This window comes from Chelon labrosus (genome assembly GCF_963514085.1).
Source record: "Chelon labrosus genome assembly, chromosome: 1".
Taxonomy (NCBI): Eukaryota; Metazoa; Chordata; class Actinopteri; order Mugiliformes; family Mugilidae; genus Chelon; species Chelon labrosus.
The window spans coordinates 9,211,278-9,231,387 of NC_140337.1; the positions used below are offsets into that span (position 1 = coordinate 9,211,278).

The 20,110-nt window shown below is 41.2% G+C and overlaps 2 protein-coding genes across 2 annotated transcripts; one reads left to right on the forward strand and one right to left on the reverse strand.

Moving 5' to 3' along the window:
• Nucleotides 1-940: 940 nt before the first annotated feature.
• On the reverse strand, nucleotides 941-4,219 carry nedd8 (NEDD8 ubiquitin like modifier). The gene is made up of 4 exons (XM_084556278.1): nucleotides 4,023-4,219; nucleotides 3,855-3,902; nucleotides 3,673-3,755; nucleotides 941-2,271 (listed from the first exon to the last, which is right to left on the reverse strand). The coding sequence occupies exons 1-4, from the start codon at nucleotides 4,038-4,040 to the stop codon at nucleotides 2,145-2,147; spliced, it is 276 nt and encodes a 91-aa protein (XP_084412404.1). The 5' UTR covers nucleotides 4,041-4,219; the 3' UTR covers nucleotides 941-2,144.
• A 312-nt stretch (nucleotides 4,220-4,531) lies between these two features.
• gmpr2 (guanosine monophosphate reductase 2) lies at nucleotides 4,532-8,957 on the forward strand. Its single transcript, XM_084546134.1, has 10 exons — nucleotides 4,532-4,590; nucleotides 5,006-5,137; nucleotides 5,276-5,395; nucleotides 6,181-6,264; nucleotides 6,368-6,541; nucleotides 6,635-6,716; nucleotides 7,433-7,539; nucleotides 8,354-8,396; nucleotides 8,500-8,659; nucleotides 8,742-8,957. The coding sequence occupies exons 2-10, from the start codon at nucleotides 5,051-5,053 to the stop codon at nucleotides 8,929-8,931; spliced, it is 1,047 nt and encodes a 348-aa protein (XP_084402260.1). The 5' UTR covers nucleotides 4,532-4,590; nucleotides 5,006-5,050; the 3' UTR covers nucleotides 8,932-8,957.
• The last annotated feature ends 11,153 nt before the right edge of the window (nucleotides 8,958-20,110 follow it).

Here is a 20,110-nt window from a genome sequence, read left to right on the forward strand (position 1 = left end):
ATTAGCTTCTGGCTGAGGACCCCCTTTGCAAACCCACAGACAATGCTACAAAATATGTCAAGAAACATCAACTTTTACAATGTTTTTTTCTTACTTTTATTCACTATTCAATAACTATTACATTTGTTTAGCATAAGTGCTGCCTCATAGTTTCTGATTTTAGTTGGCCAGGAGTTCTTAGGTTTTTTTGCAGCAGTGTCCTGCACAGCAGGGCTGTTGGTCTGTTCCTTTGGTCTCTTGATATATTAATAATGTATCATATATGATATATATAATATGTGATATATTACTAAGAATTATGTAAAATAATTATATTTTATGATACTTATTTAAAAAAATAATTAGATTGTATTTTACAACAATGATTAAAAATAATTATATTTTTTTTATTTCTTAAATTTTTTCCTTATCTTCCCTCCAATTGTCTGAGGCCCCCCTAGCGCCCCCACTTTGAAAACCACTGTGCTAGACATTCATTCATTCATTCATCTTCTGTACCCGCTTAGTCCTGTTAAGGGTCGCGGGGGTCTGCTGGAGCCTATCCCAGCTGTCATCGGACGAGAGGCGGGGTACACCCTGGACAGGTCGCCAGTCCATCGGCTAACACAGAGAGACAGACAACCATTCACACTCACACCTACGGCCAATTTAGAATCACCAATCAACCTAATGAGCATGTCTTTGGATGGTGGGAGGAAGCCGGAGTACCCGGAGAGACTGTGCTAGACAATCAAGTCAAATCAATGAAGGCCCCACCCCGCCACTTGCAGGACTTGTGCAATGCACAAGTTGCATCTTGCTGCCAGATACCACATCCAACTTTCAGAGGTGCAGGGGAGGCCATGCCTCGATGTGTCAGGTGGCGGGTTTGACGGCAAAAAGGGTTAGGTTAGGTTTGTGGTCATAATGTTCCGAGTGATCGATGTATATTTACTGAGCACACGGAGAAGACATATATTTTCAGCATTTAGGTTTATTCTACTGACAAAAGTAATTCAAACTCAGTTCCACACATTTCAGCACCCACTGAGGGGAGCCACTGCTTCTCTGAATAAAGAAACCAACCAAACAGGATCCGTGTAAACTGTGTCTTTTTGCAACAACGAAAAATGCAGTGCAAAAGAACTGATTACGCAAAACATTATCATCGTGACTGGGCATGCCCAGTCTGAGATTTAGAACAAGGAGGATCCAAAACCACAGAACACTTCATTTAATTATCCTTTTCACTTCAAGAAATAGTTCACTACTTAGGTTTCCAGGTGCAAGGTTAGAGAAGACACAACTCGTACATTTATCTGTTAAATACAGCATTGAAGCTACAACCAGGAGCCAGCTGGATTAGCGCTTTGCACCCGGTAGCACAAAGACTAGAAAGAGTTCAAGTGTCCAGAAAGTGTCCAGATGAATCTGTGAGGTTTAGAGGTTCTCGCGGATGAAGTTTGTTACCTTGAGGTGCAATCAGACAAGTTAGCTGTTTCCAGTCTTTTTGCTAAGCCGATGATTATAACATTACACCGTATATAATTGACAGATACAAGAGTTGTATTGATCTTCTCATCTAAAGGACGAGTGGGTGCATTTCCCAGAATGTGGAACTATTCTTTTAAATATCCTCTAGACATAAATCTGAGCTACATCAGTATTTTACAAGAGAAAACGAATTTTCATACGCTGACACACCAACTAGGCTCTGATAATTAAACTATTTGGGCCAATTTGTGGAAAAAAAAAAAATGTCAGAGATTTTCAAGGATGCATTTCCCTGAAGCAGCTTTAAACTACAGTTCCCTCTGTTTTATCATGAGTGGAACAAAAATCAAACTTCACAGACAGAGTACGGCTTCTTGAACAGTGTACAGTAGTTTCCATAGCAGCCAAATTCACTCTGGGTTGTAAATCTTAAGCAAAAGCTCAGTTTAATTTTGAGCAACTTTTCTGCCAGTGCAGCTTTAATATGTGGAGTGTCTCTCCGTGGCGATATATATATATATAATACAGTGGGGGGCGCGATTATACACGTTTGGCTGTAGGGAAATGGCTGCCTACAAAACCACCTGGTGATTCGCGCATCCGGCGGCGGTGCGTCTTCGGCGTACTTGCTTCGTGTAGGCTAAAATGAAAGCTGTGCCTTGTAGTGACGGCTACAACGCAGGCTTAGAGAAGAGGCTTCTGGGATGGTGGCGCACGTGTCCTCCTCTCAGGGCAAGCACCAGGTGTAGAACAGAGCCGCCCTGGATTTTATAGTCTGCTGCCGTTTTCTCGTCGTTCCTGAGAAAAGAGGAAAGAGGAAGTCGTGAGACAGCAGAAATCCCTCTGTTAAAAAATGAACACCGTCAGGGTTTCCACATTTTAGTATATGTTTTTTACTTCACCATATTCCCTATTCTGTCTGTAGCACTCACCCTAAGCAGATTTGTTTCTGCCGGGGCTGTCGTGGTTAACTTAATAATAATCTAAAGGCATGTGCATTATGTGATTATGACCCTCGGACCAACCTGATTCAGCGCTAACATAGTGGATGGCAAGCAGACACAAATCTCATTGAGAAGGGAATGAAAAAGAAAAGGGCCTTTTGAATGACAACTACAGCTTCCTGCCAGATGGTTCTTTCGACAAGAAGATAGTTTCCTTCTTTTCTTCTTCTTTTCCTTTCACATCGATTTACTGTCGATGTGAACTGAGTTCCGACCAGAGTTCGGCAAGTCTAAAGTACCCCCTGCTTGCCCTCCTGGGCCTTCGCCAAAGGCAGACGACACTGGATGACTTGCAGTGTAGATGCAACATATTTGTTCAGCATGCATTACTTCTGAAATTATTCTGGAGAATATTCTGGACAATAGTTGTCATGGTTTTGGATCGTTGCAATAATAGTAACATACATTTGCAAAAAGCAAGCATATTAATTGGCTCCCATGTTGGTAAGAATATTAAAACTTTAAAAATATATCTTTAAGGGACATTTAGACATTTTAAATGGGTGATTAATTTAGAACTAAGTGCACGTAAGGTATGGACAATCATGTGATTAAATATTTTAATTGAAATACATAATATACACTGATCAGGCATAACATTATGATTATCCCTTGTTCCTCCAAAACAGTTATGACTCATCAGAGAACTGACATGGGCCTTCTGAGGGTGTCCTGTGGCATCTGGCAACACAATGTTGGGGGGCCTTTGGGTCCTATTTGGAGGCCAGATCAACACCTTGTGCGAGTTGCTCCTAAAGCGTTTTTGTGTGTGTGTCTGTGTCAGGCTGCATCCTGCTGGGGATGGCTGCTGCCATCAAGGAGTGTCATTGCTATGGGGTGGGGGTGCCTGGTCTGGTCTAGGTGGGTGCTACATGTCTAAGTAAAGTCCTAAAGTTTCCCAGCAGACCACTGAATTGTCACAAGATGGTCAATGTTATTCGTTTTTCCTGTCAGTGGCATTTTTAATGTTGTGGCTGATCGGTGTATAGTACATACATAGTTTCTAGAGAGCAGAAATAAATTGGTGCATTAGTAAACATTTACCGCTCCAGTATAGTGAACAGTATAGTGTGTGGGATTCAAATAAACAACTAGCACAAAGGAACAAGCTGTATGAGACAGCGGGCAACATTTTGTGTAATGTGTTAACAACATAATCACAACCTTATCCTTTACTTAAGAAAAGGGATCTTACATCTGTTTTCCACTGTAGATCAGCCTCTGTTGTTGGGGAGGGATCCCCTCTTTCTCCTCCACCCTTTCTTTAATCCGCTCCACCTGGATGGTAATGAATTGTTATTAAAGCGAGCACATACTAAATAGCATGTGCTACTGTGTCCATATATAACAAACGAGGAATAAAAGATCATTATATACTTTATCTGTGGGCTCTATGTCAATCTCTATCTCCTTCCCAGTGAGCGTCTGTGATCAAGAGAAAGAAATAAGTTAACTTATGATGGGTATAACTTACAGCCATAAGAGATAAATACATACAGATACTGAATGTTAAAAGGGGCTAATCGTAATGTTTGATATGCCTACCTTCACTTTGATCAGCATGTTTGTTGACTTGTTTTTAGAAAATTCCCTGGAAACGTTTCTTAGTTGGTGGAATATATGATTTCCGAAGCTACGTTATGAAAAAAAATACAGTTTCGGGCTCGTTTTTTGGTAAAGAAACTCGATATTCCTCCTCTTGTAGAAATTCAGCGCCTATTTCCTGTGTTTCTCGCTGAATCCTCCCGCCTCCATGTTTCCATGTCAACCGTTCCGCTTTGGTTAATTTCGGACTTAATTACTTAAATTTGCGTCTAAAACCTACAAAATGTAATTAACATAATCGTGTGTCCCCGCAAACACCATCCAAACATAAGAACGCCGAAATGTGTTGTCCGTGTACATAAAACAATCTTTACGACACCGTCGCAACGCGGCGTAAAGCCGCATCCGTATTTGTAGTCTTTGGCCTGTTGCTGCCTACAAGCTGAAGCCCTTGAAAAACTACAAAGGGGCTGTCGGTCGGTGTCCGCCACGGTAAAGCTTCCCGCGCACACAGTGGAAAGGAAGCCGTGGCAGGCTGCGAGACAAAATCAATCATACTTTCCTAACGGTAGGTACTTTATTTTGCTAAACGTGTAAGATATTTCATTCGTTGACTAATTATTAGCTTCTGCTTAGATAACAAATACATAATGCGGAATTAATGTATGCACTTTTAGAGAGTGTAACATTGGAGTTTGACATCGGGGCTAAAGAAGCTACGCTCTTGTGATCTTTGCAGAGGAGTTAAGCATTTGCTAGCTAGCTAAAAAATAGCCTTATTACATTTCTACAACGTAATAATAACAGTTTTGGAGGATTTTGGTTCAATTATGAAATAGAGACGGATGTTTGCTTTTTTTGCTTCTTTGCATCGTAACGGTGATCATATGGGTGTATGTTGGGGGAGAAGAAGAGAGTTACAGAAACAGAGACACAAAACACAAAGCAACCATTTTGACATTTAACCTGTCTGCCTTTCACAGACCCACATTCCTGAGCAAAGGGCTTCAGTAAACATTGTTTCCAAAATGCCTCGCATTGAGAATGACATCAAGCTGGACTTCAAAGATGTGCTCCTCCGGCCCAAGAGGAGCACTCTCAAATCCAGGAGTGAGGTGGGTAATCCTACCTGTGGATTGTTTTTCTAAACTTCCATTTTCTGTACTTAAATTGTGCATGGCAATTAACCGCACACAATTTTTTGGTATACAGGCCCTTAGAAAAAGTAGCATTGTTGTCCTTGTCTACTGCAGGTGGATCTGATGAGGAGCTTCACCTTCAGGAACTCCAAGGGCAACTACAGAGGGATCCCAATCATTGCTGCCAACATGGACACCGTGGGGACATTTGAGATGGCCATGGCTTTGCACAACGTACGCTTTGCATTGCTTTACTGTACATAGGATGTTTTGAAATTGATATCATCGTTTTCATTCATTTGCCATGTTCATTTTAGGAAGGAAAAATAATGAAAATAGTCCCTGAACTATTAGAAAACTCGGTGAACCTAAGTTAAGTCTATGTTGTCAACATTTTATTGCATGCATATAAGGAGGACAAGCCTCAAAAACACATACACAGAAATATTTCGTAGCTGTATTCATTCATACCCTCACTTGCACTTCGTTGCCTTTATAATAGCTGCCCCCTAGTGGCCATTAGGTGTCACTGCACCGTCCACAACCCGAACCAAAATTTTTACCTAACCTCTCCAACACTAGCCTAGCGTAACCAGACTTGATTCTTATCGCAAGTTACGCGGCATTATTATTTCCTTATGGGCCGTGTCTCAGCTGACACAGAGAAAAAAAAAAACTGCACACAATTAGATATTCCCACAACCAATCAGAGCAAAGTGACAAGTGATGTGACGTATGCTCCTCGACAAATGTCTCAATCGGTTGTAACTGATCTTTGGCTGTCAAAAATCTTTTGCAGCAGACACAATAGCTGAATCTAAAAATCTCGCTTCTCAGACGGCAGCCATTTTGTCGTAATCAAAATCAACTCAACAGCACTCAGATCACGTGTATGACTGCATCGCTGTTACTCTTCTGTCCATCACCGCATGGAAAGGAAAGGATTTGATTGTCCTGGCAGATCTGTATCTCTGCATAAACATCCTAATTAATATAATGTTCATTGTCTCCTTCACTAGTTCACTCTCTTCACTACAGTCCACAAACATTATTCCGTGGATGACTGGTCGGAGTTTGCGACAAAGCATCCTGAATGCCTGGAGGTACTCAAAGTGCTAAATATGATGTATTCCTTCGTTTAAGGTGTATGTAACCAATAGAATTTGTAATACCACAACTCGCTTCCTTCTTCTGTTTGTTGCCCAGAGTGTAGCCGTCAGCACAGGTACCGGTGACGGCGACTTTGATCGAATTTCAGCCATCTTGGCGGCAGTGCCACAGCTCAAGTACATCTGTGTAGACGTGGCAAACGGCTACTCTGAGCACTTCGTCCACTTTGTCAAGGATGTCAGGCAGAAGTTCCCTTCACACACTATTATGGTCAGTAGATACCTGGTGAAGCTTTAGAACTACTGTACGAGAGGGTCCCAGGTAAGTAATGCGGTAATGTTTTATTGTGTTTATTTTTCTCAGGCAGGAAACGTGGTGACAGGAGAGATGGTGGAAGAGCTCATCCTCGCTGGGGCTGACATCATCAAAGTAGGCATCGGACCAGGTGATCACTGCGTAATTTATGACTCATTACCATAGACTGTATAAATATGGACAATGCGTCCCCACGTCCTTGCATTGGCCAAACTGACGCCATTTTCCTGGGGATACGAGCAGCGACATCTTCCGAGAGTGGAAGACCCACTATATCGTGTTTTCGTTTAATTAATATTGCGCTCTGCTCTACCTCCACTAGTTGCAGGGAAATGTTAGATTAAACACTGTCCCACAGACTGCTTTACAGAGCGGTTGCCCATTATCTCACATCCTGTTTCTATTGCGTCAAATTACTAACTAAAATAAAACTTATTCAAAAAAATGACACGAACACAAGCATCAACATTATATTAACTATCTAAAATGATAGAAACCGTCCTGAAACAAAATGTATTTGACGTGAAATTCAGTGTTTTAGTTTGGCCCAAGTCCCATCCACTAACATAGAGGAGGTGGAGCTTATGACCTATACTGCAGCCAGTCACCAGGGGGAGCTCTACTTGCTTTTGAGGAGCTGCTCCACCATCCATCTTTATACTGTGCTCATTACAGCCACAAAATATTATTACAGTTCCATCTTATGTACTTTTTGCTTATGTCTGCACTGCTACACAAACCCATTCCTGGCACATTTACATGAATCTCTACTGTGCACACTGCTGTTTCCTGTTTGACTGCAGACTTCAAAAACGTCATCTTTTTACTGTGTGTCTTCCTCTTCAGGCTCTGTGTGCACCACCCGCAAGAAGACCGGGGTTGGCTACCCTCAGCTCAGCGCGGTGATTGAGTGTGCAGATGCAGCCCACGGCCTGGGTGGCCACATCATCTCTGTGAGTGACTCACTGCTGTAATAATACAGCCATCACTGAACAGAATTTCTATGCAGCCCCTGGTCCAGTGTAAAGGATTTAGGGAGATCTGTTGGCAGGAATGAGATATCATTTTAATAATGAACGTCATGTAAATACATATGGAGTGGACTTTTGTCCCTGCAGTAGCTCAGAGCACAGAGACCTTTGTAATGGAGTGAAAACCCATTTTCACTCCACCAGCCTTTTGACCAATCCGGATCCTTCCTACGGATCAATATTTACTTTTTGGAGGCCCGCAAGCAAGTGTGTCTCTGTAGCCTCTCTCTTGGTTGTATTCCAACAATCTAAGGGTTAATGGAAGTACACTGGCGCAAAAGCAGTACAACAAATCAGAAGTCAGGCAAAGTCTATACTTAGGTTGCAGTCTGCAATCTCATTAGACACCTCCAAGTGGACCTTTAAAGGAATGGTCTAACATTTTAGCCACAGTAACTTACTGTAGTGTTGTTTTTACCATGGCAACCTGCTGATGCTTCAGGAAGTAACTGCGCTAGTCCAAGAAATAGTTGAACCCATAACTCCCCATTGACTTTTCCCTTAAACTGAGGAGTATGATAGCAAATATTCCTTAATCTATCTTTAATTAATGTAACTAGCTCACAAAAAGATTTATAGCCCGTGTATTTTCATCCACTTTTCTGTACCCAGGGTCAGTCTTATTTGTCGGATTTATTGTCACCCTGAGAATGTGCAGCCTTATCTTTTCCTCCTGGCTGTGAACATGCAGCCATAATAAACATATTTTTCGTTTTGTCTCTTCTCTTTCACACAGGATGGCGGGTGTACTTGCCCAGGAGACGTCTCAAAAGCTTTTGGCAAGTAGTATTAACGTTTGCACGGTGTGCTTGAAATCCAACCCTTAAATTGTTTGTTCTAAAACACTCACTCTTTGTTTTCCACCTTCTCTGCGACTCTCAGGTGCTGGAGCCGACTTCGTGATGCTGGGCGGTATGCTGGCTGGCCATTCAGAGAGCGGGGGTGAGACCATTGAGAAAAACGGCCGGAAATACAAGCTGTTTTATGGAATGAGCTCCGACACAGCGATGAAGAAGCACGCAGGAGGCGTGGCGGAATACAGGTCAGTTATATCGGTATTTAAGGAGAGAAACTGACCACATACACAGTTGCCATTTTCTGACGGTGTGTTTTTATGCCCATAGAGCATCTGAGGGGAAGACAGTGGAAGTTCCATTCAAAGGTCCGGTGGATGTGACGATACGGGACATCTTGGGAGGGGTCCGCTCCACCTGCACCTATGTCGGGGCAGGGAAGCTGAAGGAGCTGAGCCGTAGGACGACTTTCATCAGGGTCACCCAGCAGCTCAACACTGTCTTTGGCAACGACAGCTGAACATCCAGCTTCATCGACTGAAAGAAGCCTGCTACACTGCCTGTCTGACTCGCAGACGTTTTGATGCTTTGTGCACCGGTCGTGTGTAAACACAAGTAAGCAGACACGAATATTAATACTTAAATACTGCCCTTTTAATCCTTATTAGTTTTTTTTTTTCTTTTTTTTTTTGATACAGAAATTTTAATGGGAGTTTTAGAAATGTTTTTCCACAAACAGAATCTTTGAGGCCCTGATTGTTTCCCATAAAAGTGTTTCAAATGCCAGTAAGATGTAAGCTAGAGCACTAATGCCTCAGCTATTTCCAGTCTCATCATTCCAACACAAGGACCTTAATTGTTCTTTCTTACATTTTTGTAAATCTAATTCTGTTCAAAAACAGTATCTACGACATGTTAAGCTCTGTGCAGAGCTCATACTGTAAGCCTTTGTCACTGACCTATAAAATTATAGAAATGTCTTAAATTATTTTTAAAACCTAAATATGTATGCAAGTGCTGTAGCTAATTAGAAAGTCAACCATTCCATCTATCAGGTTTTGCACTTTAATGATTTATTAATTAGAGAGTCTAGTGTTAGTCTAAAGGAAATGCTTTGTAACTGCACTATCACATATTCATTCACTGAATCAGAGCTCACAGTTCATATTAGCAGAGGTGTTATTCCATACAAATATTCTTTTCCATCTTCTTCTAGCTGCTCCTAATAAATACCAAAGTCTGTCTGGGTTTATTTTGGCGGCGTACACATTTGTGAGTGGTAATAGTCTGGCTGCAGTAAGTAAGTGGTCGCTCCTAGGAAGTATAAAAATAATATAGTTTAAACATTTCAAACTGCTCCTAGGTGATGTCTTTGTTATTTTCTGTAGTTTTTATGTTGCCAACACAAACGTTCAAATGCAGAGTGTTCACCTCACTTTTTATCAAATCAATAAAAACATCCCACATCTTAACATTTGACTGGCTTTATTATTGATTAGATTATTTACAGTGTATGAAGCAAATAGCACCAATCAGATATTCAGCTGTGACACATTCAAAACCAGCAGATGGAGACAAACACCTGACAATGGCAGGTGGAAGAAGAACTGACAGAACATGACAGTGTTTCTACCATATAGGAAAATCCCACAGCTAAATAGTATTTCAGTGTAAAGACATTCAGCTGAAGATATATTGCCTACTGTGTGTGATATCTATTGTTATAATTTATCACAATGTATTGATTTGACAGCAACTTAACACCAAACAATAACACAGATTCTTGATAAGTGACAGAAAATGTAATGATCATCAAAATCCAACCTATTAGCAAAGCTCACAAACCACCTCTGTGATGTGTGGCATGATGCCTGTCTGTTGTCTGTACCCACTGTAGGTGTCGGCGTAAGTAGCCCAGACAAGGCTTCTTGGCTGCTGGGGTCTATTTTGGGCTCTTCCTTTTCCCAGATGGACAAATGGGGCCAGGTCCCAGTTGTTGAGGGTCAGCTCAATAGTGATTATTTCTTCCCTCTTGTACTGTCCGGTTCTGTTGTAGAAGGACAGTGTAGAGGCAGCCATGTTCCAAAACACCTCCACCATTTCAGGTCGCAGTGTGGCCTTATCTTCAACCTCAATCATAGGTGTGTTAAAAGCGGATCTTGTACTGGGCTGCTTAGCGATGGATGATGCGACAGAGCATTCGTTATCTTCCCAGCACAGTCCATAGATGGGTCCACCCCTCAAGGGTGAAGACTTTTTATAACATAAACCAACTATCCAGTCAGACTCGTTGGAGAGACTGACCGTCCACCTCTGAAAGTTGAGAATAGTCTCTGTGTTACTGATTAAAAGAGTTGCAGAGGGTTCCCCTAGCCAGCTATTGTAAAAAACCTTCCTTTGGTCTTTAGACAGTGACATGCCAGAGCCCAAATTCTGCGGTTCAAAGAACAGGTCTGGACTACTAGCAAAGGGCTTCTGGTGGTTTTCAGGGTCAACCAGAGTCAACAGGGAGCACCAGAACTCTCCTGCTTGCTGCATCATCTGTTCACCATCCTGATTTATTTCCTGGACCAGTTTGTCACGTTCACTGCCAGGCTCCAGCCCTTTCCTCAGATCCACAGCCTTGGCTGTTTCCACATCTTGATGCACCTGAGAATACATCTGCAGGAATCTGAATGTGTCCTTCTCGGCCTGCGCTGCTTGCATGCTATTCTTGCTGGTTTTTATGGACGCCATGCGCGCAGAGACTGAACTCTGGACACTAGTCAGGGAAATGTCACGCAGGTTAGTCACACCTTCAATGAGACGCAAACTACAGCTACTCAGCTTCTGTCCTTCACTCTTCTCCCACATTTCCAGACTCCCGTTCTCATCTTCTGTTTTCACCTGTAAGGCCTGCTGCTCTGCTTTCAGCTTTTCCAGGAGCTCTTTGTGAGCCGTGGCGAAGGTCTTCATATTGTGTAGGCGGTGCTGGTCTTCAATGGCACAGGAAACACACACGCAGGTCATGTCATCCAAGCAGTAGTACTCCAGGAGTTTGCCATGCTGCGGGCATTTAGTGGTCTCAGACAAATCCATGGGTTCAGTCAGAGGATGAGTCTGCAGCAGCACAGGTGTGGTCAGGTGGGCCTCGAGGTGTTGGACACACATTGAGATCTCACATTTCATGCAGCTCTTCCGTGCTGGTTTCCTGTCTTCCCCTGTACACATGTCGCAGAGAATAATCTGTGGATCAATTTGTAAATTGCCCGACATGTTTTCAAAAACAGAAAGTCCTGATTTGTCTTTTATAAAAAACTATTCAGTGAAAAAAATCTGAGGAATCCTTTATGTTTCTCCTTAGTTAACTGTGTTTTAGAAGAAGAAGGAACCTGCAATCAGAGTCAGTCACAGTAGCACTGAGCAGCAGTTTCGGTTTCACAAGCGTTGAACTGGTGCAGTCGAAAGGAGAAGTCAGAATGTTGTTTACTAGTGAGTTTCATTTCAAACCAAAGAACAAGCCACACTCATGAGAGTGGAATTTTCATTGCTGACTTCTGGTCATGCAAATCCACAGTTACTAAGATACTGACCTGCTCCAACTAGACAAACTCTGACATACAGGTAGCAATCAACCCATGAAAAAAGAGCACAAGACTCAAATACACACTCATGTTGATGTAAATACACCTGATCACCAGTGATAACATTATGACCAACTGGTTATACTCACATGAATCATCAAGTGAATCACACTGATTATCTTGTTATTGTGACACTTGTCCATGGGTGGGATATATTAGGCAGCAAGTGAATATTTTGTCCTCAAAGTTGACGTTAGACAAAACGGGTGAGAAACCAATAGGTCCTCCACAAGTACAGGTTGCCTTGGAAGCCTTTTCATAAATGTGTCCTCTGTACCAGCATCCATTGTTACTGTCAGTGTAAACCTTCCCACAAGGACATTTCCATTCCTTCTGGCATTGTTGTTGAACTGATGATGAAGCTCCATAAGCGGAACGGCTTGAAAACTTGTTGCTCTTCTGCAACCCATCCTCTTCTAAGGGCCTAGTCTCCAGCCGTCGGAGCGTATCATTACAGTGAGTAGTTTGACTCTCTTGTGCTGTCCGATCCAGCTAAAGAATGATAATGAGTCAGGATGGGTCCGAACCACTTCTATTTTTTGCGGCCGGGGCATTGTTTCTGCCATGTTTTCATCTGGAAGGTTGATCACATTGTGTTTTACACTTATCTGGTATTAAGATCTATTTAATGGGCTAAGTGCATTTCTAGGCACACTGTACTCTGTCGTGAGAGACATTAGTCGCTCACCTTGGAAGCACAGTCCATAGACATCTCCATCCCGAAGTCCCTTAATCAGTGCTCCAGTCATAGTCTAGGCTCATCACCCATCTCTTAAATTCAGGAGTAGGCAGTCTGCTCTGAATGTGGAAAATCTGGATAGAGCGTTGCCCCATCCAGCTACAATAGAAAATCGTCCTTTTGTCTTTAGACAGTGACATGCCAGAGCCCACATTCTGTGGTTAAATGAACAGGTCTGGGCTACTAGCAAAGGGCTTCTGGATTTATTAATTAGAGAGTCTAGTGTTAGTCTAAAGAACATGTTTTATAACTGCACCATCACATATTCATTCACCGAATCAGAGCTCACAGTTCATATTAGCAGAGGTATTCCATACAAATATACTTTTTCCATATTCTTCTAGCTGCTCCTAATAAATACCAAAGTCTGTGTGGGCTTATTTTGGCGATGTACACCTTCAAGAGGATTTGTGAGTGGTAATAGTCTGGCTGCAGTAAGTAAGTGGTCCCTTCTCTGAATTAGCCTAGGAAGTATAAAGATAATATAGTTTAAACATTTCAAACTGCTCCTAGGTGATGTCTTTGTTATTTTCTGTAGTTTTTATGTTGCCAACACAAACGTTCAGATGCAGAGTGTTCACCTCACTTTTTATCAAATCAATAAAAACATTCCACATCTTAACATTTGACTGGCTTTATTATTGATTAGATTATTTAAAGTGTATGAAGCAGAATAGTAACAATCAGATATTCAGCAATGACACGCTCGAAACCAGCAGATGGAGACAAACACTTGACAATGGCAGACGTGACAGAACATGACAGTGTTTTTCTAGATATAGGAAAATCCCACAGCTAAATATTATTTTAATGTAAAGACGTTCAGCTGAAGATATATTGCCTAGTGTGCGTGATATCTATTGTTATTTATTTATCACAGTCCATTGATTTGACAGCAACTTAACACCAATCAGTTACATTGATTCTTGGTAAGTGACAGAAAATATAATGATCAACAAAATCCAACCTATTAGCAAAGCTCACAAACCACCTCTGTGACATGTAGGATACTTCCAAAGCTGAAACTTGACTGTTGAGAGTAGCTACTCATTTTTTGTGTGTACCCACTCTGGAAGGTGTAACTACTCCCAAAGCTCTGAAGTTTCTTCCGGGGTCTATTTTGGGCACTTACGTTTCCCACTTGGACAAATGGGGCCAAGTCCAAGTTGTTGGGGTTCAGTTCAATAGTGATTATTTCTTCCCTCTGGTACTGTCCGGTTCTGCTGTAGAAGGACAATGTAGAGGCAGCAACGTTCCAAAACACCTCCACCATTTCAGGTCGCGGCTCGGCCTTATCTTGAGCAACCTTCCTCTTATGCGTGTTAAAATCGTATCTTGTACTGGGCTGCTTAGCGATGGATGATGCAACAGAGCATTCGTTATCTTCCCAGCACAGTCCACAGACAGGTCCACCCCCCAAGGGTGAAGACTTTTTATCACATAAACCAACTATCCAGTCAGACTCCTTGGAGAGACTGACCGTCCACCTCTGAAAGTTAGGAATAGTCTCAGTGCTACTGATTAAAAGAGTTGCAGAGGGTTCCCCTAGCCAGCTATTGTAAAAAACCTTCCTTTTGTCTTTAGACAGCGACATGCCAGAGCCCAAATTCTGCAGTTCAAAGAACAGGTCTGGACTACTAGCAAAGGGCTTCTGGTGGTTTTCAGGGTCAACCAGAGTCAACATGGAGCACCAGAACTCTCCTGCTTGCTGCATCATCTGTTCACCATCCTGATTTATTTCCCGGACCAGTTTGTCACGTTCACTGCCAGGCTCCAGCCCTTTCCTCAGATCCACAGCCTTGGCTGTTTCCACATCTTGATGCACCTGAGAATACATCTGCAGGAATCTGAATGTGTCCTTCTCGGCCTGCGCTGCTTGCATGCTATTCTTGCTGGTTTTTATGAACGCTATGCGCGCAGAGACTGAACTCTGGACACTAGTCAGGGAAATGTCACGCAGGTTAGTCACAGCTTCAATGAGACGCAAACTACAGCTACTCAGCTTCTGTCTTTCACTCTTCTCCCACATTTCCAGACTCCCATTCTCATCCTCTGTTTTCACCTGTAAGGCCTGCTGCTCTGCTTTCAGCTTTTCCAGAAGCTCTTCGTGAGCCGTGGTGAAGGTCTTCATATTGTGTAGGCGGTGCTGGTCTTCAATGGCACAGGAAACACACACGCAGATCATGTCATCCAAGCAGTAGTACTCCAGGAGTTTGCCGTGCTGCGGGCATTTAGTGGTCCCAGACAAATCCATGGGTTCAGTCAGAGGATGAGTCTGCAGCAACACAGGTGTGGTCAGGTGGGCCTCGAGGTGCTGAACACACATGGAGATCTCACATTTCATGCAGCTCTGCTGTGCTGGTTTCCTGTCTTCCCCTGTACACATGTCGCAGAGAATAATCTGTGGATCCATTTGTAAATTGTCCAATATGTTTTCAAAAACAGGAAGTCCTGATTTGTCTTTTATGAAAATTATTCAGTGAAAAAAATCTGAGAAATCCTTTATGTTGTTCCGTAGTTAACTCGGTTAGTTAACTGTTTTAGAAGAAGAAGGAACCTGCGATCAGAATCAGTCACAGCAGCACTGCGCAGCAGTTGAACTGGTGCAGTTGAAAGGAGGAGTCAAAATTTTGTTTACTGGTGAGTTTTTTTTTTTAATTTTATTTTTATCAGGGAGAAACATACAAGATAATTTCTGTACAGTTACACTCACTTAACACTCTCTCTTTCCACTCCCAGATTTGTAGAATATCAGAATTTCACTCATCAAGTCCTCTGTCAAAATTGTATTTAATCGATGCCTTACTTGAAGGTAAAAAACTTGCTTCTCTAAACCATATTCCCTTTTGAGATCGTCAAAAGCTTTCACAGACCCATTGTGTATGAAGCAGCAGTAAGCCGTAAGGCCCCTTTCCATTTTTAATCTACTATCTGTCCTATTTGAAATAAAGTCCATGTCATATGCACACCAGTGTAATATATTTCCTGCACCCTTTAAATTATATTTTCTAACTACTTTGTGCCAGGTTTTTAGTGTTGTTTTTATCCAGTGGTTATTTTCATTTGAAAGACTGTCCACAAGTTTTTTGTCTGCTATTGCTGCCTGTATATGTGGGCCCACAGATCCTCCCTCTTCTATTTCTTTCCACCTGGCCCTGAACTGCAGGTCACATACACCAGGGATCTTATCAGAGCCGCATAGTAGTATTCTTTTAAATTTGGCAGTGCCATTCCCCCTTTGTCTTTTGATAGTTGCATTACTTTGAATTTTATCCTTGTTTTTTTACCCATCCAGATATAATTTCTGCCATTCAGTGAACTGTCGATCACTTATTTCAATTGGCAGTGATAGGAAGAGATACAACAGGCGAGGTAAAATCACCATTTTGACCGATTCAATCCTTGAGGTCAGACTGAGAAAAGATAAGTGATTCCATCTGGAGATGTCAGACTTAATTTTGAGGTTGAGAGGAATATAGTTGTGACCCATTATCTTTGAGAATTCAGGGCATTGAAATTATTAAAAAATCAATACGTGGAGGTGACATTTTAAAACAGTTATTGCAACGTGAAACCTTTTGGATATGGAGTTTTAAAGCAATGGACTATCCAGGACTAAATGAGGAGATAGATTATAGACCTTTCCTGTGATTTTGTAACGCTGTTTTTTTCCTATGACTACTCACTTTTTATATGTAAATGTTTATGTATTGTATATGTATATGTGTATGCATGTGTGTGCATGAATGTGCATGCATGTGTATGCATGAATATATGCATGCTATCTGTTGCCTGTGTCTCTGTTTATTATTGTGATTAACAGCTTTAGTGCTGAGAACCATGTGAGAGGCGTGTCCTAGCAATATACGCATCAATGCATGCTATCTGTTGCCTGTGTTTCTGTTTTTTTATTGTGACCAACAGCTTTAATGCTGAGAACCGTGTCAGAGGTGTGTCCTAGCAATTACCTGCAGACCTTCAACACTGATTGTCAGCACCTGTGTGTCCGCTTCTACCTGTGTGCCTTTGCCCTTATAAGATCAGTCTTCTATCTGTTTCACTATTCCTTGAAGAAGGCCCCATGCCGCTACGCGTGGGCATTTTAAAGTTGTCCAGTTAGGACATGTCATTTTTGTAATAAAGACATTTTAATTAAGGAGTTCCTTCTCTACGCTGCCTCTTAGATGTTCTACCTTGGACCGAAGAGCACCCAAATCAAACTCAAAAGGAATTGAGCACGCCATTCATCTTGAATCTGAACAGGAATATAGTTGGCTTCAAATAATTTTGTATTATCTTGGGTAAGATAAATTCCCAGAAACTTCATTGATTTCTTGTTACAGCTCAGGCTGTATTTAGTTACCAAATCATCTGGTGGGTTAAAATTAAAAGTCATAGCCTTTCTGGAGATTTATCTTATATCCTGATGATTGACCAAACATATCTGTCGACGACATTAAAGTTGGTAGAGATGTGGATGGTTGTGATAAAAAAAAAAATGAACATGTCAAACCTGGAACAGAGATATTTTGTCTTCCTGTCCTGCTCTGTTTATACCGTTGATTTGCTTGTTTTGCTTGACTGAGATGTTCTATAAATAGGGCAAAGAGAACTGGGGAACAGAGGCAACCCTGTCTTCAAGAACACTCCAAAATAAAAGAATTTGAGAGGCTGCCATTTATTTTAATTCTTGCTGTTGGATTATTATATACGGTTTTGAAAGCCTCGATAAGAGGATGGTGAAAACCTAATTTATCTAATACTTTATACAAAAAAGTCCATCTTACTGAGTCAAACGCCTTCTCTGCCTCCAATCCCATTAACATAGCTTGTGTCCTGTTTTGCTGGATATGCCACATAATATGTAGTGTCCACCTCAAGCTGTCTTGGGTCTGTCTCTCATGGAAAAAAATGGTAGGGTCCAATTGAATAAAAGATGGCAAAAACTTTTCAGTTCTCCTAGACAATATTGACATATAAATTTTATAATCTAAATTTAACTCTGAGATGGGTTGAAATTGTTTACAATCTAATGTGTCTTTGCCTTCCTTTGGTATTACTGAGATTATAGCCTGCTTCCATGAGAGGGGACTCTCTCCCTTTTTGAGTGCTCCATTATATATTTGACACAGTTTTGGAATGAACTGTTCCTTGAAAGACTTATACCAAGGGGCTGTGAAGCTGTCTGAGCCTGGACTCTTACGTGGTTTGAGTCTTGATATTGCTGCCTTGACTTCTGTTTCAGTAATATTCGCAGACAGGGCTTCATTTTGTTCTTGTGTGATTGTGGGAAGATTCAGAGATTCAAGGAAACTCTTTATCTCTTCTTCGTTATCTAACTTTGGTCGTGAATATAGTTCCTTATAATGATTTTCAAAACTTTGTTGAATTTGCTCTAGTCTATGCTGTATTTTCTTAGTTTGAGGGCATCTTATCCTATTAATAGTGGCATCTGCCTGTTGTTTCCTCAGTTTATATGATAACAGTTTCATTGCCTTGCTTTCTGCCTCATAGTACGCCTGTTTCAGAAATACAAGTTTCTTTTTAACCTCTTCTGAGAGTATCTCATCTATCTCGCTTTGCAATTTTTTAATTGATACTTCCTTGGTCCCAGGTCTAGCCTTGTGGTCTTTTTGTACTTCTCTAAATTTGGTGTATAGAGAATTGAGCCTCTCCTGTCTACGTTTTTTTTAGTGATGAGGAAACAGAAATTATTTCCCCCCTCAAGACTACCTTGAATGCATTCCACACCATAGGAGGAGACACTTCTCCATTGTTGTTTTCTTTAAAATAGGTATCTATTGCCTTTTCCAACTCTTCTTTTACCTGGGGATTATTCAGTAAACTTGAGTTCAATTTACATAGTGTAGATTTTGGGTTATTACCAGTATCAATTGTTATTACTATTGGTGGATCAGTTGTTCCAATATCACATGACTGAATTCTAAATCGGTCTCACCTAAATGCAAAAAAATAGTCAATCCTTGAATAAGCAGACTGAGGTGCAGAATAATAAGTATAGTCACAGCCTGTTGGATTAAACTCCCTCCAGACATCTACTATGCTGATTTCTTTCAATATAGGGTTTATTTTATTAATTGTGGGTTTACTTTGTCCTAAATTAGAGGTGGAAGATTCCATTTTTGATAATCTTATATTCAAATCTCCTCCACATATAAGCACACCCCGGGTTTCAGCAGATATCATATCAAATATTTTTTTTCCTAAAAGGCCCAATCACTCCCAGGAGGAGCTAAAGAAAGTTACCATCAGCCCATCAATCCCTCCTGTTATCATTGCATACCGGCCTTCTTTATCTTTAGTCTCTGAAATATGTTTGTATTGGACTGGATTTGAAATAAGGATGGCAGACTCATATTTAAAGCCTCCTCTTCTCAGTTTTGCATGTTCAGTTTCAGATAAATGTCTTTCCTGAAGGAATGCTACCTGAGCACCCTCCCTTCTCAGTTTTGACTATATCTTACCTCTCTTAATCAGATGGAGTATTCCATTTTATATTGGAGGAGACTACTTTCAGAGTATTATTTGCCAGTACCATTACTAAGATTTTGTTTGTGTGACATCTCTATTTCTGCACTGAACTGCAGTGAATACATGAACAAAGCAACAACCAATGAGGTTTGGAACTCTTATAAGATGAAAATGTTCGTTAGGGTTTCCAAAGGTGGGGTTAAAAGAAGAATCCTGTAGTAGGTGTTTAAATGCGGCCTTGGAGAGGGAAAGCCTCTCTTCTGTGAGAGGACCCTCCTCTGTTATGGATTCAGCAGGAATCTCTTTGGCAATGACAGCTGAACATCCAGCTCCATTGACTGAAAGAAGCCTGCTACACTGCCTGTCTGACTCACAGACGTTTTGATGCTTTGTGCACTAGTCGTGTGTAAACACAAGTGAGCAGACACAAATATTAATACTTAAATACTGTCCTTTTAATCCTTATTAGTTTTTTTTAAAAAACAGAAATTTTAATGGGAGTTTTAGAAATGTTTTTCAGCAAACAGTATCTTTGAGGCCCTGATTGTTTCCCATAAAAGCCACAAAGTGTTTCAAATGCCAGTAAGATGTAAGCTAGAGCACTAATGCCTCAGCTATTTCCAGTCTCATCATTCCAACACAAGGACCTTAATTGTTCTTCTTACATTTTTGTAAATCCAATTCTGTTCGAAAACCGTATCTACGACATGCTCTGTGCTCAAACTGCTCCTAGGTGATGTCTTTGTTATTTTCTGTAGTTTTTATGTTGCCAACACAAACGTTCAGATGCAGAGTGTTCACCTCACTTTTTATCAAATCAATAAAAACATCCCACATCTTAACAT